This window comes from Castor canadensis, chromosome 18 (assembly GCF_047511655.1).
Source record: "Castor canadensis chromosome 18, mCasCan1.hap1v2, whole genome shotgun sequence".
NCBI lineage: Eukaryota > Metazoa > Chordata > Mammalia > Rodentia > Castoridae > Castor > Castor canadensis.
The window spans coordinates 28,423,570-28,444,879 of record NC_133403.1 but is presented as its reverse complement, the minus strand read 5'-3'; the positions used below and the strand labels follow the sequence as shown (position 1 = coordinate 28,444,879).

General features: G+C 40.9%; 1 protein-coding gene across 1 annotated transcript in view; it reads right to left on the bottom strand.

Annotated features, from left to right (window-relative positions):
- The window catches only part of Coro1c (coronin 1C), a 74,188-nt gene that overhangs the window by 32,614 nt on the left and 20,264 nt on the right, over window positions 1-21,310 (bottom strand). Inside the window, exon 2 of the mRNA XM_020167098.2 lies at window positions 14,429-14,628. Coding sequence (XP_020022687.1) covers window positions 14,429-14,623 — 195 coding nt within the window. The 5' untranslated portion in view covers window positions 14,624-14,628. The remainder of the gene's footprint in view (window positions 1-14,428; window positions 14,629-21,310) is intronic.

The window sequence follows — 21,310 nt, the reverse complement described above, 5'->3', positions numbered from 1 at the left end:
ACCAAGCCTTGTATGCACATATGAATAATAAAAGAAAAATGAAAAAAAAGGGAAAAAAAAAAACCTTTTTGTTGTTTTTTTGGTACTTACTGGGGTTTGAACTCAAGGCCTTGTGTTCTACCACTTGAGTCACACCCCCAAGCCCTTAGCTAAAACTTTTAGGGTACTTACACAATAAGAACTGTCTGAAGACTTTTATATCTTTATTCTTATAAGACCATTTACAATATTAATTATCCCCATATTCTATAAAGAAATAGAATTCTATAAAGAAGTGGTCAAGAAGCGGAGATGTGAAATACCACTGACCATCCCATACTAGATGTAGAAAAGGAAAGAAATTTCCACTATACTATGGATTGTGAACAGGGCACAAAAGTAATGTTAAAACTACTGGCAGCTGGCCATTATAAACTCCAGTTAATAAAAAATGATATTCAGCAAGCAGCTGCTTCCTCTGGTTGTGATGTCACCACAAATCCTTACAACAAATAAACCCAGGAAGGTAGCATTGCTTTGTAGCACAAGAAAAAGGGAACCAACTCAATATCTGAAAGTGACAGAAGAGCAAAAGTGAAAAGAGCAAGGGTAATGGCATCTTAAAAGAACGCTCATCACCTGACATACTAGATGCTCACAAAGTATGAGCTATTTTGCTTTTAAGGGTTTAGATCTTTGAATATCTTCTTACTTACAGCAATCAAATTCAAACAAGAGCACACAGTATTTTTCACCAAAGGAGTGTATATTATTAAAACTGTGGAGCTGAAGGCTGAAGGGCCTGGAAATTGGGGGAAGTCATCCTAATAATGAACTCACATAGCAAAGCCAGAAGACATCATTCCAAAAGACATTTTGCACTAGGATCTAATGAGAATGCAGTTCTCATCACCATGACACACGGTCATTTATCATCCAGTGAATAAACCAAGGAATCCATGTCTAATTTGCTGCACTGTGAAGGGCCATTCAGAAAGACAGCTACCATATGTCATGGTGACTACACAGCTTACCTGCATCTCTAAGCAGCACATTTAAGTGACTGCTGAGACTAGAAGGTTTGTTAAGAATTTAATACCAGGGGTCAGAGGCACGGCTCAAGCAGCAGAGCGCCTGCTTCACAAGCACAGAGCCCTAAGTTCAAACGCCAGTACCTCCCAAAAATAATTGTCCTAAGCTATCAAAAAAAAAAAAAAAGTTAATGACAGGTTTTAGGTACCTTTTGTAACTAAAAGGTAATTTCTTTTAAGAACCTCACCAATTTCACTTTACTAGTCAATTGGCCTACTGTTTCATTAAGGATAAGTCACTTCAGGTAGACATGTAGAATATTACTATTTTTCTAGCATGGGAATTGAAGGTTTAGATGATTGTAAAAGCCATTTACACTGCCTCTAGCTAAAACTCCAAGTGGCTGGGATTACCTAGAAGTCAGCTCAACAAGTGGCAAAGATGACCAACACCAGGGTTCCCATAGGCTCTGGCCTGACTCGTGGGACACTGCTGAAATCGGTCTGGACACTGGCTTAGTCATTAGTACCTGAAAGATCCAGTGGCCTGCCCAGAGCCAAGCAATATGAGCCCAAGGGACAATTCAACCTCTGCAGCATGTGTACATCTTTCACATGGAAGAGGTGTAATGCACAATTTCCTTGTGGCTGGCCTGAGTTCAGGGTGATGGCTTTGGTATGTTTCAGTCAGCAACCCTCACTATAATAAAAATCATTCTAGACTCCAGCACTATCATTTGCTTTGGGTTTGTGGAAAGACCTTAAAAATTTCAAAGGAAGCCAGGCACTAGTGCCTCACTCCTATAATCCCAGCTACTCAGGAGGCAGAAATCAGGAGGATGGGGCAGGGGGGAGATATGAACCAAGCCTTGTATGCACATATGAATAATAAAAGAAAAATGAAAAAAAAAAAAAAAGAAATCAGGAGGATGGCAGTTCAAAGCCAGCCTGGGCAAATAGTTTGCAAGACCCTCTCAAAAAACCCTATCACAAAAAATTGGGCTGGTGGAGTGGCTCAAAGTAAAGGCCCTGAGTTCAAGTCCCAGTACTGCAAAAAAGAGAAATTAAAAAAAAAATTTTCAAAGGAGCCAAAAAGATTCGGCAGAGCACCTAGAGAGGTTTTGTATCTCTGAACTAAACCCACCAAATTAGGCGACACTTTCCTCCAATGTACATTTTGGGGGAGAGAAGCAGAAAAAAAAAAAAAGGCATCAATTAATATACCTTTGCCAAAACATTAGGCACAAAAATTCAGTGTAAGACTTTTTTTTTTTTTTTTTTTTGCTGTACTGGGGCTTGAACTCAGGCCTACACCTTGAGCCACTCCATCAGCCCTTTTTTGTGATGGGTTTTTTCGAGATAGGGTCTCAAGAACTATTGCCTAGGCTAGTGTAAATCTTAAGAAATGACATTTCTACACATATGAATAAAATAAAAATTTAAAAACTAACAAATGACATTTCTAGTTTGTAAGTATATTTCCTATCAATTTCAATAAGAAAACCACAACAGCCTCCACTTAGGTCTCACAGTGTATCTTATTTGCCTGTCTCAACCTCACTCCAAAAAGGAATTCATATTTAGGAGATGCTTTCATAGCTAAGTGTGGTGGTGCATGTCTGTAATCCCAGTGCTCAGGAGGCTAATGCAGGAGGATTAGTTAGGAGTTCAAGGCCAGCCTGAGCTACATAGTAAAAACCTATCTCAAAAAAACAAAATAACAAAACCAAAACCAAAACACCAAAGTGCATTCATCTTTCATACTGAGGGCTATACTGTGCAATCAATCAAATTTTTTAAATGTATGTAAGTAAATATATACAGATAATTTCTCATAAATGCTTCAATAAAGAAATTCTACTCTGGGATGAATTTTTAAAGGAGCTAGTTTTATTGATGTAGCTGCAGACAGTTTCACCCTCTCAAGCCTTTAAAACTCCACACTGGGATGTTCCCAATGTGACCTCGGCACTACACATGCAGACCACGTGGAATGACGGTTTCTTAATGAAAGAGAGATTCCTCACATACTTGCTTTAAATCCAAACACTCCTTCTTCAATATATTAGGCTGACTATGCTTCTGAATTCATAATCACTGATTCCTTCAAAAATGGAAACATGGAACATGCAACACTTTACTCAGCAGGCTTACTCTTCATCATAACTAACACGTTTTCACAAGGCTAATAAAATGTGTCACTTTTTATCACCACGGGAGTTTATCAGTCAAATCAAACATTCCCCTTAAGATGCTCAAGGTAGGGCAGAGGGTGTGGCTCAAGCCTTAGAGCCCGGGCTTAGCAAGTATGAGGCCCTGAGTTCAAACCCCAGTACTGCCAAAACAAACAAACAAACAAAAAAAAACCCAAAACAAAACAAAAAAAGAAGATGCTCAAGGTACATAATCTTTCCAGCTTCCATTCTGGAGTTCATCAGATAAACCCCTCTGTCAGGGTGCTGGACTCTACTTTCTACGTGTCTTCCTCACCTAATCCAGCACAGGCAGCTGCCTCACTTCCCATGCTGGCTATGCCATCTGCATCTGTGACTGTGAAATTTCCTAAGTTTTCATTTTAGGAAAAAATGAGCCTCAAAATCATTTGATGTGCCAGGAGCTGGTGACTCAAGCCTGTAATCCTAGCTACTCAGGAAGCAAAGATCAGGAGGATGGCAGTTCAAAGCCAGCCCAGGCAAATAGTTCCACAAGACCCTATCTCGAAAAACCCTTCACAAAAATAGGGCTGGTGGAATGGCTCAAGGTGAAGGTCCTGAGTTCAAGCCCCAGTACCACCAAAAAAAAAAAAACCAAAAAACTCATTTGATGTGCCCAAATTTCATAACAACTCATTTCTGGCTTTGGGGTAATATATCAAGAATTCCTGAACTCCCCGAAAGGAGAATGGTAAGTTAAACACATGCTCGGAAGCAAAGGAAAGTTTTTGGACCAAGCATAAGGGCTCCATTCACACTGTGCAAAGTTCAAAGGAGTCAAAAAAGGATTATCTTTTGAAATGGGTTTTCCTTTTTTCTCCAACTTCCTTTTTCTTATGACAGAACTATTTATGTAGGTACACATTCTATTGGAATCTCTTAAGTCTCTGCTACTCCGCAAGGAGGAGCCATGGTCACTGTGGTCATGGAGCAGGGGGCAGGTGGCATGAATAACAACACAGGCACTCTGCAGCCAGCCAAAGAGACCGAAATACACAATATACCACTTGTGTGTTAACAGGCTGGTGACTTAAAAGTGAAAGCTCATAGCCCAGGAATAAAATATTCTGAGGAGCTTTTACTTTAAGGGAACCAGAAGCACAAACCTTGAGAGTAAGAAGAGGCGTTTTGGAATAATACATACCGATTGAGTTACCGTAGAAGGTAAGGTAAGCTGGCAACTAAAGTTGCCAGGGAGAGGCAGTATAGTCCTGTTAGAACAGTCACTGTGGGCAGAAGTGACAATGTTAGGCAAATAATTTGGGCACCACAGGTGGTCTGTAAGGACAAGATTAAATATTAAAGAGACCATATTTAAAGTTCACTAAGAATTTAAAGAGGCAAGTTACTATAAAACTGAGTATTTTAGTACTAGAAAGTTAACATTTCCTTATTCATCTATGCCTAAATACACCACAGCAACCAGAGAATCTACATTTCCTAACTTTCTGACGTAAAAAACAGTGAAAACCCACTTCATCCTGCTCATCACTACAGATGAGCCATTCCATGTGATGCTTATAGGCTGAGAACAAACAAAAAGCAGGAACCAAAATAAGGTAAAACTTAGTCAAGATAAAATTCAGCTTAAAAGCAAAAGCTGACAAGTTAAAGTATGGAAGGTGTAAATGTCATGGAAGAAAGTAAAGCATTCATTGTCAAATCAGAAAGGACAGTAACAGGTTGTCTAATCCCTCCTAGGGAGCAAATGACACTGGAGACAGCACCACTGGGACTCTCTATGAGTAAGCAGCAAGTTCCAGGCCCAGCCACTCCATGTGCAGCTCTGTGCTGGTTTATCTACATCCTCAGAATGAATGCCCACTCTCCCTGTATTGGGGATGAAAAACAGAAAAATACTACTTTTCAAGGGCAGGAAGAGTAAATGCCTTTGGCTCCATGGCCGAGCAGTTCTTATCTTGTAGTAGTTGTAAACAGCTAGAGGACTGGAGTACAGACCCGATTCAGTAGCCTGTATCATTTACACATGACTTAGAATTCAGCCAGAAATGAAATCCGAGTCACCAAAGGAAGCAGACATGTGCCCCACCCTGGCGTCCCAGCTCAGTCCTCCCTGGACTCTACTAAGATCCTACACCTAACTAGCAAACATTCAACTTGGCAGGATGATGTGCTACGTATGGCCATAAGGTAGCTTCTGGACAGACCATGATTATAGGAGTGTGTTCATTACACCATGAGTCAATTTCAGAGCAATCTGTACTCCCTTTCTTGGCCTCAGATGCAGCCACTTTCCCAGACTGGGATCGTCCAGTTCACACACTGAGGGTTTCTGCCCGCAGCACTGGCCTGCTCACACTCTCCAGAAACCCAGGAAAGAGTTAAACATTCTTTGCACTTGACTTGGTGGCTTCTCTTCACCACACACTCCCAGATCCCACCATTCTCTGAGCCGCTGTGCAGCCAATCAAAGCAAAGGAAGGAAATTATCCTGGCCGCTGTCAGCCGCAGAGCTCTGATGGCCATATATGGTAAAAACCACTGTCAGAGCTTGTCAGGCCTGCGGGGCCGGCTGCTGTGGACATATCAGTGAACTACAGCAGCAGAAGCTGGCCCAGGAAACGCACAAAGGACAGGCGGCCAGCTCATCTCTGGGAGTGAGTGGGGGAGGGTAGAAACTGTCATCTGCCAGGGCATACTCTCAGTGAGTCACAGCCACTCGCTGTCATCAAAAATAGCCCCGGGGCACACTGTGAGATTCCTGCTGCCAGGACGTTACACTCCATTGTTAACTGGGGGTGAGCAGTGTGTCCCTCCTCCTTGCCTCCCTCCACTGAGACTGTGGAAAACACAGGCACTAGGAGAAAATGAAAAGACCCTTCTGTGGCACTTCATGTGGTAATGAGGCCATGCAATGCTTCTGTGGCTGCAACTCAATGACATAATTTGGAAGCCATTGTTCTGCACCTGGTGCCCTCCCCTTGCATCCTCCGCCCCTTCCCAAGCTTCCCCCAGTCTTTCAGGGCCCACACACTTGACAGTTTAAGGTACTCCCAGGCATCAGACAGAATCTATTTCAGTAGGGAATGAATGGGCAGGCCACAACACATCAGGATAGGTAGAGAATAAAATCCTCTGCCAGTAACACCAATACCACCCAGTGCCAAACACCCACATCTGTACAAAGGACTACTGGCTTTGCTCCTCTGGCCCAAATCAGAGCACTGCTATTTGCAGAAATGAAAATTGATTGTCAGCATGTACAGCAAGACAGAGACGCAGCCAATGCAAATCCAGCAGGTGCTGGCAGTAACTGCAGATCACACAGAAAAGCACCATCAGGAGACTGCCATTCATTTTGAACAGCACATGAAAGGAGGTACTTACGCATGGAGCCTGTGATAAGTAAGGCTCAGTAAACTAAACTGCTGGGACCTCACCATCATGCTTGCTGTTTCCACACAATGCATGGTATATACAACAAGCACTTCCAAATCTTAGGACAATCCCCTGAGCTGACAGAAACAAAGCTACTGTTTTTGTTATGAAGCTTTGTATTCAGAGAAAGAACCAAAGGATTAAGTGTCAATTAGACCACAGTTTCTACACCAAGAAAATTCTTCACACTCAGTAGGAGAAAAGTTAACAAAAAACTCACGTGCAAATTAGACTCAGATCCAAGTTCTAAATACACAGAAAGCCCTACTGTCTTTGACAATCACTCTAAGACCTGCAGCCAGAATGACAGCACTCTTACCAAGTGTAAAACTAAGACACTGTTTATGAAGACCCTCCCAAGAACAATATCATCTCATTTTGGAGTCTCATTTTTATGAAGGCCAGAAGTCACTGCCTCTTCCTGCAGCTGATACAAAAGAAAAATGATCCTGTTATAACATGCTTATTCTGGTTTTTAATCAAGGAAAATTTCAATTTTGTGTAATTCACACTGGTCATGAGAGAAAAAAAGAGCCAAAAAAAATGTGTAATTTTCTACCAAAAAGCTATCCTTCCACTCTTTTTGACTCACAATAAATGATCTGACCTCATTTCATCAAATACCCCATTTCTCCAAGCAGAAGTCAGCCTAAGCTCTAAGATCCCAGAGTCAAGAAGTAGAATGTGGTTGCCACTTCTTTTGCCCTTCTATAGGCAGCACACCTCCACTAACTCCTCATTCAGTAAACTGGCTGGGCGCCTCCTCTTCACCTCTAGCTCCTGCATTCCAACAAAATCTTCTCTGTGATGCAGTCAAGTGGGACTCACTGCGCTCACGACCATGTCAAGCGCTTTACGCACACATGACTAGCCCCACTGCAGACCAAGGGCAGTTTTTAACTGCAACTTTTAAAAGCAATGACCATGCACAGGTCATGGAGTATTCAATGAGCTAAGCAAAGACTGCGTGAATGAACAAACATAGTTTTTTAAAGTACATTAAAGCCTGAGCAGCAATAAACTACATAAGTTCTGGTAACATTATTGATAATACATTAATCATCTCTCAACCAGGCACTGGTGACTCATGCCTGTAATCCTAGCTACTTGGAAAGCTCAGATCAGGGGGATCGTGGGTCGAGGCCAAATCAGGCAAATAGTTTGCAAGACCCCATCTCCAAAATAACCCCAACAGGCTCTTTATGTAATAAATTAGTTGTAAACTACTTTGAAAAAAACTACAGGTAAAGGAGAAAATAAAAATAACCTTTAGTCTCATCAATGTCAATATTCCAGACTTTTTCCTAAAACTAATAACATAATTCTAGGTAACATAAAGTTAGTGACTGTGACCTTATAGCCCATTTTTTAGGTTCTACTAAGGTATCCTGGAACAGAGGGTAACAATATCTTGCCATATAACTCTCTCTTACTGCACAGAATCCATTACTTATTCATTTAAGATTTATTTAAGAATGTTTTCAACCAGGCATGGTGGTACATAATTATAATCCCAGCACTTGAGGCTAAGGCAGGAAGATCACAAGTTCAAGGCTAGCCTGGGCTACACAATAAGACCCTGTCTCTCAAAAAAAAAAGTGTATATTTATAAAATGTATGTGCATATATGTACACATACATATATGTATTCATATTCTGTATGCAAATTTTAAAGGAGCGGTAGGAAGATAGTGCTCAAAACTACCAGAAGGGGCTGGGGACACAGCTCAGTGGTAGATAAAGCTTGTAATGCTAGGCTAGAGTAGGTACAGTGCTTGTCTAGAATGTGCAAGGCACTAGGTTGTATCCCCAGGACCACAAAAAAAGAAAAGAAGAGGGAAAAAAAAAAGAGAGAGAGAGAAGGCTTTATAGGCCTTCTAAATTACTCATGTATGAATTAACATTAAGAATCAAAGATCATAGTCTAAAAATAATCAGTTATCAATTGTTCCTTAAGAAGTTACCCAAAAGCTTTGCAGCTTAAAACAGTAAATATTTATTTATCTCACACAGTTTCTGAGGACCAAGAGTTCAAAAACAGCTTGCCTGAGTGGTTCTAGCTCATGGGAGACCAGGCTTCCTCTGTCTTGACTAGGGCTACAAGATACACTTTTAAGGTAGTATATCCAAAGGTTTAGTAGCTGTTGGTGGGAGGTTCTATGGACCTCTCCAAAGAGCTGCTTGAGTGTCCTCGCAACATGGCAACTCCAAAAAAGGCTCTTATGACCTTCTTTTGATGAGTCACAACCATCAATTCCACCACATCCTGTAGTTACACAGTTCAGCTTTATTTTATGTTGTAAAACCACACAACAGCATGAACATCAGAGATCAGAATCACTCAACGCTATTTTGGAGACTGCTTACCTTATACAGTAAGGTAAGATTTGGGGGACTCTGTACAAAAGATCATACAAATATAGCCATTTTCAGTTTGCATCCTACATCCAAGTGAGTCAAGAGATCAACAACATATAATCCTAACCACTCTCCCCATCTGTTAAGTGGTAAGAAAATAATTATAATAGAATGTGATGGTGTAGCCTGCAATACCAGACAAACAACTAAGAGAGCCCAAAGGATGATTTCCTTGGCTCAGCAAATCACAGGTAATATTTGAGTGGAATACTGAACAGTAAGAGTCCACCAAGTATTTATTAGGCACTTAGAATACTGACAGCAATGAATCAAAATTTCTTCATTCATAACATGGCAGAAAGCAGTCCTGTCAACCTAGGACCTATAAGAGATTTAAGTTATAATGCCCTCAGGCAGCTATTACAATGAATTAATTTCTCTCCTATGCAGAGGACACTAACTATGTACCCCATCCTTACTAGAACAAAGAAAAGTCATTTAAATGATTTTCTGAAGGGCTGAATTCTTTCACAAACTGCTAGATGAAAAGGACTGCAAAACGAGTTGGAAAAAGAGTTCACAGACAAAAATGCAAGATCCCAATATTTCAACACAGAGTTCCCAAAGTAAATGGAAGAAACATAACTGTAGATAAAAAGTACTATATGGCTATAGAAAAAGGAACTAGAAAGAAAGGAAAGACAGTGACCCAAAGATTAATAGAGCCCTGGCTACACCCACCCGATTATGGCCCAGACCACAGCTCTCCTCCATAGCAGTTACTACAAGGATGAAATTAGCCATCACTTCAAAATACCAAAGTTTTTTCACAATAGGAATAGTCAACGGAAGAAGGGAGAAAGCAACTAGGGAAACCATCCCGTTTGTACACTCCATCCAAGTAAATGTCAAGAGATGAAGAGCACACAGTTCTAACCACCAATCTCCACCCTTATTTGTTTAAGCCAAGAAGATTTACAAGTTTGCTGTGACTTAAAGTTTATGTGTGCATGCACAACCAGAAACACTGCTGTGTTGTGTCAGCTTCCATGGTTCACAGTAGGGAAGGAATGCTTGGGTTACACCTCATGAGTATGGCTTCTCCGCGAAGAAAAGGTTTGTTCACCCCAATATGGTAGACTGCATGAGGGCTGAAAACCTGTGTGCTCTTGAGACAAGGCAGCCTGTGTAGTTGTGGCAAGAAAAAAAAAAAAAGTACCCCTCTTGTTAACCAAAACCACAAAGCCAACTTGTGTTTAACAAGAGTGCTATTTATTATTCATTGTCTGAAAAGAATAAGAAAATGTACTAAGCCACACCTGGAAAAGTCATGGCAGAGTGGCATGCCACAGCTTGACAGAGCACTACAAAAAGAGATCAGAAATAATGTGGGCCAATTTAAATCAGCCCACCTCAGGGTTGAGTACTCCATATTCCCCAAGCAGTGGCCTCTTACAGTACCACTTTCTCTAATAAAACCTTCTTAATAAACCCTCATAAACAACATGCTTAAAATATGCATTCATACTTAAGTGAGCTTCTTGTTGCATGTGTGCATGTATCTGTATATGAGCAAGTGTATGTTTTCGTGTAGTTTTCCCATTACTCCTTCCATTTTAGATCTAAGTTCTGGAAAACAGACCATATGTCTAACTTTTTTCACATTCTCCCAGAATCTAACCACAAACCTCCTGAGGTTGCAATAAGCCCTATTTACTGCTGATACTAGCAAGTTTTCAAGAGAAATTCATAGAAAGCCATGTTTTTTAAATGCAAGCCTTTCTGAAAGAGTCATGATCTATCTTAAGATTAATATGTAATATTCTCCCCCTCCCTTTTTTTTTTTTTTTGAAGGCAGAGAAAGCAGGGACTAGCAGAGTGGCTCAAGTGGTTAAGAGTGCCTGCCTAGCAAGCTTGAAGCCCTGAGTTCAAATCCCATGCCAGCCCAAAAACAAAAGAAAATTAAGGCAGAGAAAGCACTCAGCTCATCTTCAGCCGTTTTTTTTTTTTTTTTTTCCCAGTATTGGTGTTTAAACTCGGCCTGGAGCTTACAAGGAAAGCACTCTACCACTTGAGCCATACTCCCCAGTCCAATGTGAATATTCAATATCACCATGTTCAGAAAGACCCAAAAACATCACCAATACTGCGCAATACTGCGAGACAAAAAAGAGAAACATTACCAGAAGCCCCTGAGACCGTTATTAAAAACCACCCCAGAAATCCCAGGTCATGTTGAGAGCAACCCCATGCTGCTATCAACATGTGTTGTGATCTTCTACCAGCCTACAGCATAATTTTTTTCTATCTTGATTTTGAACATAATTTCAGTTATATTTGGGAAGTGGGAGGTTGCTTTTAAAGAAAAGCTACCCCTCATTATAAGACTATTTCATAGTTGTGAGATGCTGAAATTGTAGGAATTTCTGTACCAGGGCAAAGAGTCCTACATTAGGACAAATGGGTTCACCATGTTCTTGAGGTCCCCAACATATTTCTCCTTCAAGGCTGCACTTCTAAAGAGGAGACTAACTCCTAAGTATCAGCTTTCTGATTTGATGTTTTCTGGGGGAGACTAGAAAACTGATGTGAATGTACCTGAAGATCAAAAAGCAATCAAGTCTTACTGGTATTAATAAAATATCCCCTGGAAAAATGTAAAATTTGTAATCCTTACTCAAAGTATTTATGGCTAAATCACAATTATAAGATAGATCAAGAGGGCAGTTGCCCCATGAAGTGGGGTCAGGTTCCCTGATCATGTGGAAGATGGCACTGCTTTCTACAGCTACTGATACCCCAACAACCATCTAGAACTTTAGAAAGAAAAGGAAAAGCAGTGCCATCTGATACTCCAGGGCTCATGGCCAGCCTTGCCACCACAGATTCTTATGACAGATCCCCAGGCACAGAACTGTCTAGAGGGAACACAAGACCACCCTTCTTTGCTGGGATCAGCTGTAGCGTTGGTGGAAAAGCAGCCAAAATAAAAAGGCATCTACTTTTCAAAATTGTGCGTTGGACTAAGAGGGAAAACAACGGAACAGTGTTTTCTCTGCTGCATTCATAGTACAAACCAGCTGCATCAAAAATCACTTTCTAACTGAGAACCACATGAGAAGCACATCAAAGTTCATCTAGAATTAGTAAGGCAGAAAATCACTTTATAGGCAGCCCTTCAAATTAGAGAGACAAGCAGGGAATAGAAGGAGAGAGTGATACATCCATGTCCCACTTCAAGTCAGTGACCCAGTCAGGCCGCCACACAATTTCCAGATCCTGTTCCTTCCCCTATGCCACACTGACACTAAGGGCTAAGTACACACTTCAATACACAAAACTCACACAGTACATGCAAGCCTGTCAATGATAGAAGTCAATGATATCAAGCATTGACCTTACTTCTAATGGCTGTCACCAGGCTTAGTTTACACTAACATCATCTCCTCCTAAACAAATGAACATTTAAGGAGCAAAGTCATGCTGGCAGGATTATGTCCTGGAAAAGAAAGACCATCAAGACTCCTTCAAAAGCCAACATCTAACCCAAACATGGTAATTTTTGAAGCAATTTACTCTGATTCCTAAAAGGCTGGCTAAAGAACAAAATAATGTTATGACTGGTATTTATTTAATGTGAGTGAAAACCAAATCGAGAGTCAGTTAGTTTAGAGGCTGCACACAGGTCTCCCTTAAATGGTGTAAGCGAAGCTCAACACTTCCCACAGTTTGCAAACGCCAAAGATGAACTCAGAGCCTTGTGTGCATGTGGAAGTTGAAGGAACTGTCTGAACTCAGTGGAAGATTAGCCATTCAGAAGTTATTTTGGGCTTCTTAATTGGCTTGTTCCATCTCTTTGAAGAAAAGAATTCATCCTTCAGTTTATAAAAGGGAAAATAAAGACTCTTAACTCCAAAACAGACCGTATGTTCCAGTGCCTGACCTGGGCTGACAAGCTGTGACTGTCTTCTCAGTTGGCCACCCACCCTAAAGCCACCAAGTAAAAAGTCACATTTCCAAATGCTCCTTTGCTTCTAATAAAGTAATAAACTAAAAAGTTGTGGGGAGTATAGGCAACTGACATTTAGTTTAAATCACCACTTCAAAATCAAGTTAAGTACCGTTAGAGTAGTATAGTGTTTTTACTTGCCAACACTCAACAGAAATTCTCTCCACAGAAATGAATGTATTAGAAAAGGTTCAATTTAATGAAAAAACTTCTCCTTTAAAAAAATTTCAGTTTAATGAAAAGATTTACTTTTCCAAATTAGAAGGTATATTTGGAAATGTATCAATTTTCTTCCCCAAAGGCATCCATCTTCCTACTTCTGTACTGAGAAAGTTCTAGTTTGTAACATCACATCAATCCAGCCAATGAAACAAAACACGTATGTTAAGACAAATTAGTCACGAATATCTCTGAGAAAAAGCTACAAGAGAACTGGAATGTTTTCCGGGCAGGGGAGGGAACCATCAAAATTTATGAGAAAGAATACTATGCCAGCAAGTCCACTTTATTGTACCAACTCTTAGGACCTATGGTCCATTGCGGGACGCGCCCTAACACACATGGCTCGCACACAGGGTGGGTGCACTTGCCCTGTTGTTTAGCGGAATGGAAACAGCTGGGTTGTGTCTCGGCACCTGCATCCTCACTGGCACCGAGCCCTTACCTTACCTTAAGGCAGACTTCAGGAATCAAACTCATTTCCCTCCTATCAACTAACCAGAAAACAACTGTTTCTTGCTCTCTGCATAGCTTTCCTCCTCCCATTTTACAATTCTAAGATTTGCTGATAAACACAAAGAATCTTTTTCCCACCATGGAGTAGGTGCTGTGGAATGACAAAGTAAGGAGGAAAGAGGATGTGGAAGCCAAGCCCACTGAAGTAGAAGTAAACACAGACCCACTGCTCTCAGTCAAGATCCTTTATTTCTACCACTGGTTAACGCTGTTTAAATCCTATGCTAAAACTTATCACTGGAAGAATTTAAATCTGTACTGCTTTTTTTGTTATAGAACATTTTCTTTGGTTCTTCCTAACTATTCAAAAACCAGAAAGTCTTATTTATGAGAACATTATCTAACAAATACTTATTTCAAAATATAACTGGTTTTAAAACTATCCTCCAAAAGAAAAAACTTCTGTGAAAAGCAGAAGATCACAAACCAAATCATAAAACTCCTATGCCTACCCATACTCACAACATCATTGTAATAGTCTTTTTCATCCACAGAGGGCACGTCCAGGACAGAGGTCACCATGCCACTTAATGACTCTGTTAGAGAAAAACTAATGTGGTTAGTAAGGCGTGCGGAACTTAACCTCAACTACATCTGAGTTTAAGAGTCTCAGTAAACACAGTTCTCAGTGTCTAGTATAGAAAGGAAAAAAGTGTGAGTACTATCAGAGAATGCCTAGCAGAAGGGAAGGTCAAATCACTCACCTTGTGCAAAGGGAGCACCAGGAATGCTCCTCCTCCACTCGCTTCTATGATTATGGCGACAAATCTAGGATTGACAGCGCAAAAGGAACTATCCCAGGTCACACGAGAAACCCGGATGTCATCATAGCACTGGTCATTTTTCACTGCTTGTCCAAATACATGCCGGAACTTGCTTTGTCGTACCACGCGCCTCATCGTGTCTGCAGAAGAAAAGTGGGAATTATGTTAGAATTACATACCAAACTGAAAGTTTAAAAGCTCCAAGTCAGGAAAATGGTATGACATTTTGTTCACTCTCCTAAAAAGTAGCCAAATCACAAGTCCAAATTTCCTGTAGCAACACATACCCAGAGAAACTGCAAAACAGATCAGGGAAAAAATTACAAAGAAATGAAAAAATCTCTACTTCAAGATCCAAAAACAGCTCATCAGTTTTAATTTCAAGAGAAAGATTAAAGCAAATAGTGAAGGAAAATCAGCCCTTTACAGATGGTGAGAACCAGCAATGATTCACTCTAAGCTCTTCCCATTTTAAAGATAAGAAAACCCCAAAGTGAAGTTATCTGCTAAATGTGAAGCTGAACAAAGCCCATAACAAGTTATGACTGGTGTGACTTTCACCTCAGTCTGCCAAAGAAATTTTTCAGTTTTTAAACATTTCCCCTGGACATCAGCACTCTGCTAAATGAAAACTGAGCCTGTGCCCCAGAGTGTGCCTATAGACCAACTATGAGTAGTGGCGAGTTCAACAGACAGAAGCAACAACCCTGTCTTCAAGAGCCTTCTAGCCTCCTTTTAAGATAAGCAAGATAATCAGAGCAACTCACTACAAACTGTTCAGCCTAAGTGCCATGTGAAGAACCAGGAAAAATCAGCCTGAGGCTGTCAGGTAGGACAAAGCCAGGTCTTAGGAAAAAAAAAAGAGAACTATTTAAATGGAAACGGTGTGACCAAAGCCAAGTGAGGGATGACAGTAAATCTAGCTGCAGCATACTGGAGGGATTAGACAGGAAGAAGCTAAACCAGGTACTGGACCAGGAATCATGTAAACCAAGCCTGGAATGACATGGTAGTAGCAGCTGGACAGAGGAAGGGAAAAATGTGGGGACTATTCTGGAAGAGAGATGAAACCAGGAGGGATTTTTAGGTCAGAGTTGATCATTCACCCCAGCCACCTGCAGAGTGGGGGGAAGGGAGGCAGGGGCCCAAGGGGAGGCTTCCTTGTGGGTAATTTCAGACTCCAAATCCCACTAGACTGCCAGATAGACATGTGCACTAACAGCTTTGTGCTTTAGGGTCACCAGGCCTCACCTAAGATTTTCTAGACTGTACTTGATTTGATTTTTCCAATCTGCTACGTTAAGACATTCTGTTCAAACTGGTTAGAATAGAAAGAACCTGGATAAAGCCTAAGTGGAACTGGAACATGGTCAAACCTTGACAACTGAGCTGAAAAGCAGATCACCATGAACAGAAGAGGGCTAACACCTGTTCACTCAAGCCAGGAGAGGCACATGGTGGGCTAATTGCTAATTCCTCTAATTCCCATCTTCATTGCACTGGACCCACTGATAAATGCAGAGAGAATTTATTTTTTACCAGAGCCTCCTTCTACCCTTACAAGGATGTGTAAAAGTGGTCTCTCTCCAACACTGGGGCATGCAGCTGGGCTGAGGCAACAGACTCTTGGCAGGAGAGTACGGAGAACACCGAACTCCCCTCCCCTCAACTCCCCCTGCTGTGGTTTCCAGATCTTTCCAGCGGGAGTATACATTTTGAGTATCTGGTAGAGGAAATGGCAAATGATATGCTTACAGTTGGTCAGGCTCCTTCATTTGTGAAACAGTATGAATTCTTCAAGTGTGAGTTAGATAAAACAATTTCCATGGGATGGCAAAAAGGAAAGCACATCCAAACAAAAGCCAGTGTACAGCCAGCTGATATCAGGATCCATCTCCCTATACAACCATTTGTACAAGTCAAAAAAGCTGCAATCCCCACCAGAATCTTCTAGCAAGTGTTTAAAAACTAAGTCAATATGGAAGAAAAAAAGAACAGCAGTATGTTAATCATATCCTTCATATTTAAAAAATTCTTACAAATTCATACAACTAAAACCCAAGAAAATTAAGCCACGGACTCTTGGAGGTAATTTACACAAGAAATATAAATGAGAGTTATCACTATTCTTTCCCCAAATCCTATGACAGTGACAGTAAAGTAATAAAAGTAGGTATAAACACCAAAGGACAAGAGAACAGAAGAATGCAAGAGGAAAAATTCAACAACAAAACCTTGGAAGATGAAAAGCTGTCATGTATGTGTTACTGACTGAAGTGCAGGTGTCTTCCACTCAGGGTCTCAGGAGGAGTTCACCAGGACACCAAGGCCCACTGCACTCAGAAAAGAAAATGTATGTCTCTAAAGAGAGGCAGGGAGTGCTCAGAGAACTGACTGGAAGCTTGAATTAGGAGCAGCTACACACCCAGATGCCCTCTCTCCAGGACTGCATAACCAGAGAACTGACCTGCAGAAGCCAGGAGAGGCCAGATGGCAGCAGTGACAAAATTAGGTTCTGTACAATGGGACCACCAGGTCTTTAGGCCTCCCAGCTCCCACAATGCCAAGATACCACCTTCCACTCCCCAAGTGTCAGGTCAGCATTTAGAGCCTTACCTTTAAATGTGAATGGACATTAAAGGAAGGCTCTAACTTGAAAAATAGGACAAGTTTTCCTCTTCATTCAAAAAAGTTAAACAACATCTAACCTCATAACAATACGAAGATTTAAAAATATGTAAACTCCTTTGTCTTCTTTGAAGTATAGTATACAAATATGCTGTCTTACTAAAATACCTTAAAAAGTCATTTCCACATTATGCATAGTGACAACTATTTTCATCCTAACCACATCTGAGCAGAATAATAAAGAAGTTCTTTTACAACAGTCCTGGAGTAGAATGTTAGCTGCAGAGGAGAGAGGGAGGGAAAAGCCAGTGCTTCCACAGTGCTGTCCTGAGTCAGCATGCTAAAACAAGCTTGAAGGGCAGTGTGAGCCCATTCACATCCAAAGTCAACCCTGATCTGGGCTCTAATGTCCACATATGACACCACTGATTTTGCTCCACAGAATGTCTCAGGCCCTCCAGCACACATAGAGAAGGGCAGTTATGAGAATCAGACAGCCTGGTGAGTGAGAAGCATGGCTGTACCACTTACTTCTTGGCCATGGTTCACCAGGGCAAGCCTCTGTCAGTTTCTCTATCTAGAAAAAGGTACAATGCATATAAAGTTGAAGTGAACATTAATTGAGCACCTGGTAATGGGACAGTGGCAAGAGATTACTATGTTTTGCTATCCAGTAATGTCAGACACACAAAACTACTCAATAAGTGCCAACTATTGCTATCCTCATAGTTGACATAAAATAAGCCAGATTCAAATTCTAGCTCTACCACTTGCTAGCAGCTACTTGACCTCTCTGAGCCTTAGTTTCTTCTTCTATAAAATGAAGGGAATGATACCTAAAACAAGATTTTAAACCAACATCTGACAAAGAAAGCCCAGGTCTAAATGGTTTTACCATTAAAGTCTACAAAACATTTAAGCAATACCAATTCTTTCAAAAAAAGAAGGAACACTTCCAAACTAATTGTATGAGGCCAACATTATACTGACATAAAAAACAAAGCCATCACAAGAACTACAGACTAGTCTCTTATGAAGATGGATGCAAAACTCAACAGAATACTAGTAAACCAAATCCAGCAACACTCAAAAGAACTACACACATGACTAAGTAGGATTTATTCCAATAATGCAAGGAACCTTAGTTCAACATCTAAAAATCCATTAATTTAACCCACCACACCAATAGAACAAAAAGCAAAAATCACAGTCATCTAAGACAATAAATTTAACACACACTACCATGATAAAATATGCCTCAAACTAGGAAATTCCTTAATCAGGTAAAGGGTATCAATGGAAACACCAGATCTACCACAATATTCAATGGTAAAGATGCTTTTTCCCCTAAAATGAGGAACCAAACAAGGACGTGTACTTTTTTCCTTTTGTGGTGCTGGGGTTTGAACTCAGGACCTACACCTTGAGCCACTCCACCAGCCCTTTTTTGTGATGGGTTTTTTTCAAGACAGGGTCTCTTGAACTATTTGCTTGGGCTGGCTTGGAACCACAATCCTCCTGCTCTCTGCCTCCTGAGTAGCTAGGATGACAGGCATGCGCCACCAGCACATGGCAGGATATGTGTTCTTACCACTTATATTTGGAACTGTACTGCAGGTTGTAGCCAGGGCAATTAGGCAAGAAACAGCAATAAAGACAGTTCAGACTGGAAAGGAAGGAAAACCGTGGCTCCCCCAGATGGCACTGCCATAGCCTTAGAGACTCCCATGAAATTCAGTAAAAGAAAGCAGATGTAAGATCAAGATATGAAAACCAACTCTGTTGCTAAACATTCCTAACAAACCATCCAAAATGATATTAAGAAATAACTCCACTCACTACAGCGTCAAAAAGAATATTAAGAACATACTTGGGAATAAAGGTAACTAGGGAGACTTGCACACTAAAACTACAAACACTAGCAAAAGAAACTAAAGAAGAAATAAATAAATGGAAAAACATCCCATGTTCAATGACAAGACCTAACATTATTAAGATAGCAATATTCTCCAAATTAAGATACACATTCAATGCAATGCCTGTCAGAGTTTGAGCTGAATGCCTCATAAAAATTGGTGAACTGACTCTAGAACTTGGTAGCTACTTGAGAGGCTCAGATTTCTCAAGTAGCAGCCTTGAGGACTGCAGCTCAAGGCTGGCCCAGGCAAAAAGTTCATGAGACCCCATCTCATGAGTATGCAGTGGCATTTGCCTGTCATCCCAACAACAGTGGAAAACAAAATAGATAAGGATCATGGTCCAGGCTGGCCTGGGCAAAAATTGAGACCCTGTCTCCCCAATAAACAGAGCAAAAACAGCTGGAGATATGGCTTACATGATAGAGTGCCTGCCTAGCAAAAGCATGAAGCCCTGAGTTCAAACCCCAGTACCACCCAAATAAATAAATAAATAGATAAAAATGTAAAACTTGAACTGGGGCATGCCTCAATGGTAGAGTACTTAACTAGCAAGTACAAGGCCCTGAGTTCAATCCCTAGTACCACAAACTAACTAATAAAACTCCTATGTTTCAAAGGATACCATCAACAGCCAATTGTGGTGGGGAATGCCTGTAATCCCAGTACACAGGGGACTGAGGCAGGAAGATCATTAAGTGGTAGAGTGCCTGCCTAGCAAGTACTCGAGGCTTCAAACCCCAATACTGCCAAAAATTTTTTTAATAATAACTAAGTATTTTGGGGCTGGAGACATGGTTCAAGTGGTAGAGAACCTGCCTTGCAAGTATAGAACAAAATTCAAAGTCCAGTACCACAAAAAAAAAAAAAAAAAGAAAGAAAGAAAACTCACAGAATGTAAACAATTTTTGCAAACCTTAAATCTGATAAGGCACTTATGTCTCAAAATATATAGAACGCTTAAAATTCAATAATTAAATAGACATATAATGCAAGGTGGGGTGTGGTAGCTCATGCCTATAACCTGTTACAAGAAGTCACAGTAGGTGAATTGTAATCCAAGGATGGCCCCAGGCAAAAATGAGAGAAAGAACAAGATCCCATCTGAAAAATAACTAAAGCAAAAAAGGGGATGGGGCTGAGGCTGTAGCTCAAGTTGTAGAGAGCCTGACAGGAAAGCACGAGGTCCTGAGTTCAAGACTCTGAGTTCAAGCCCCAATACCACAAAACAAAAAGGCGGGGGGGGGGGGGGGTGGCTGAAATTGTTGTAGTCCCTGAGCTCAAAATTAAAAAAAAAAAAAAAACAAATAATTCAACTTGAAAATGGATCAAAGAACATTTTTCCAAGGAAGATATACAAATGTCCAAAAAAGCAAGGAAAAGATGTTATTTGGGAAATAAAAATCCTGAGGAACAGAGGCAACTTCACAACACTGGAGTGGTGAAAATCAAAAGTCAGACAATAGCAAGGCTGATGAAAATGTACACCTATTGGAGCCCACCCACATTCCTAGCAGGTACACAAAACCATGAAACGGTACGGCTGCTTTGGAGAAGTCTTCAGCTCCTCAGACACACAGAATCACTACATGACCCAGCACTTCCACCTGAGAGAACAGCATACAGCAGTCGCACAGGCACTTGTACTTAAATGTCTAAGCACCATGACTCACAACAGTCAAAGGACAGAAACAACTCAAATGTTCAATATGCACTGGACAAATGAATAAACGAAATGTGGGACTGTCCAGGCAAAAGATTATTATTCAGGCCGGGTACCGGTGGCTCACACTTGTAATTCTAGCTACTCAGGAGGCAGAGATCAGGAGGATCGTGGTTCAAAGCTAGCCCAGGCAAATAGTTTGTGAGACCCTATCTCAAAAAAAATCACAAAAAGGACTGGTGGAGTGGCTCAAGGTGAAGGCCCTGCATTCAAGACCCAGTACCACAAAAAAACCCCTACATATTATAATTTCATTTATATGATAATGGAGAATCTATACAGAGAAAAATTTAGTGGTTGCTTAGAGCATGGTGTAGGAGGGCAACAATAGCACAGGAGGTGAAAGCTGAAGAAAGCTACAGGTTTGTTTTCGAGGTAATGAAAATGTTCCAAAGTTGACTATGATGATGGTTGCACATATGTATAAGCACAGTGAAAACCACTGATGTATCTGGTGGCTCACATCTGTAATTCTAGCTACTCAAGAGGCAGAGATCAGGAGGATTGCAATTCGAGGCCAGTCTGGGCAAGTAGTTCATGAGACCCCATCACAAA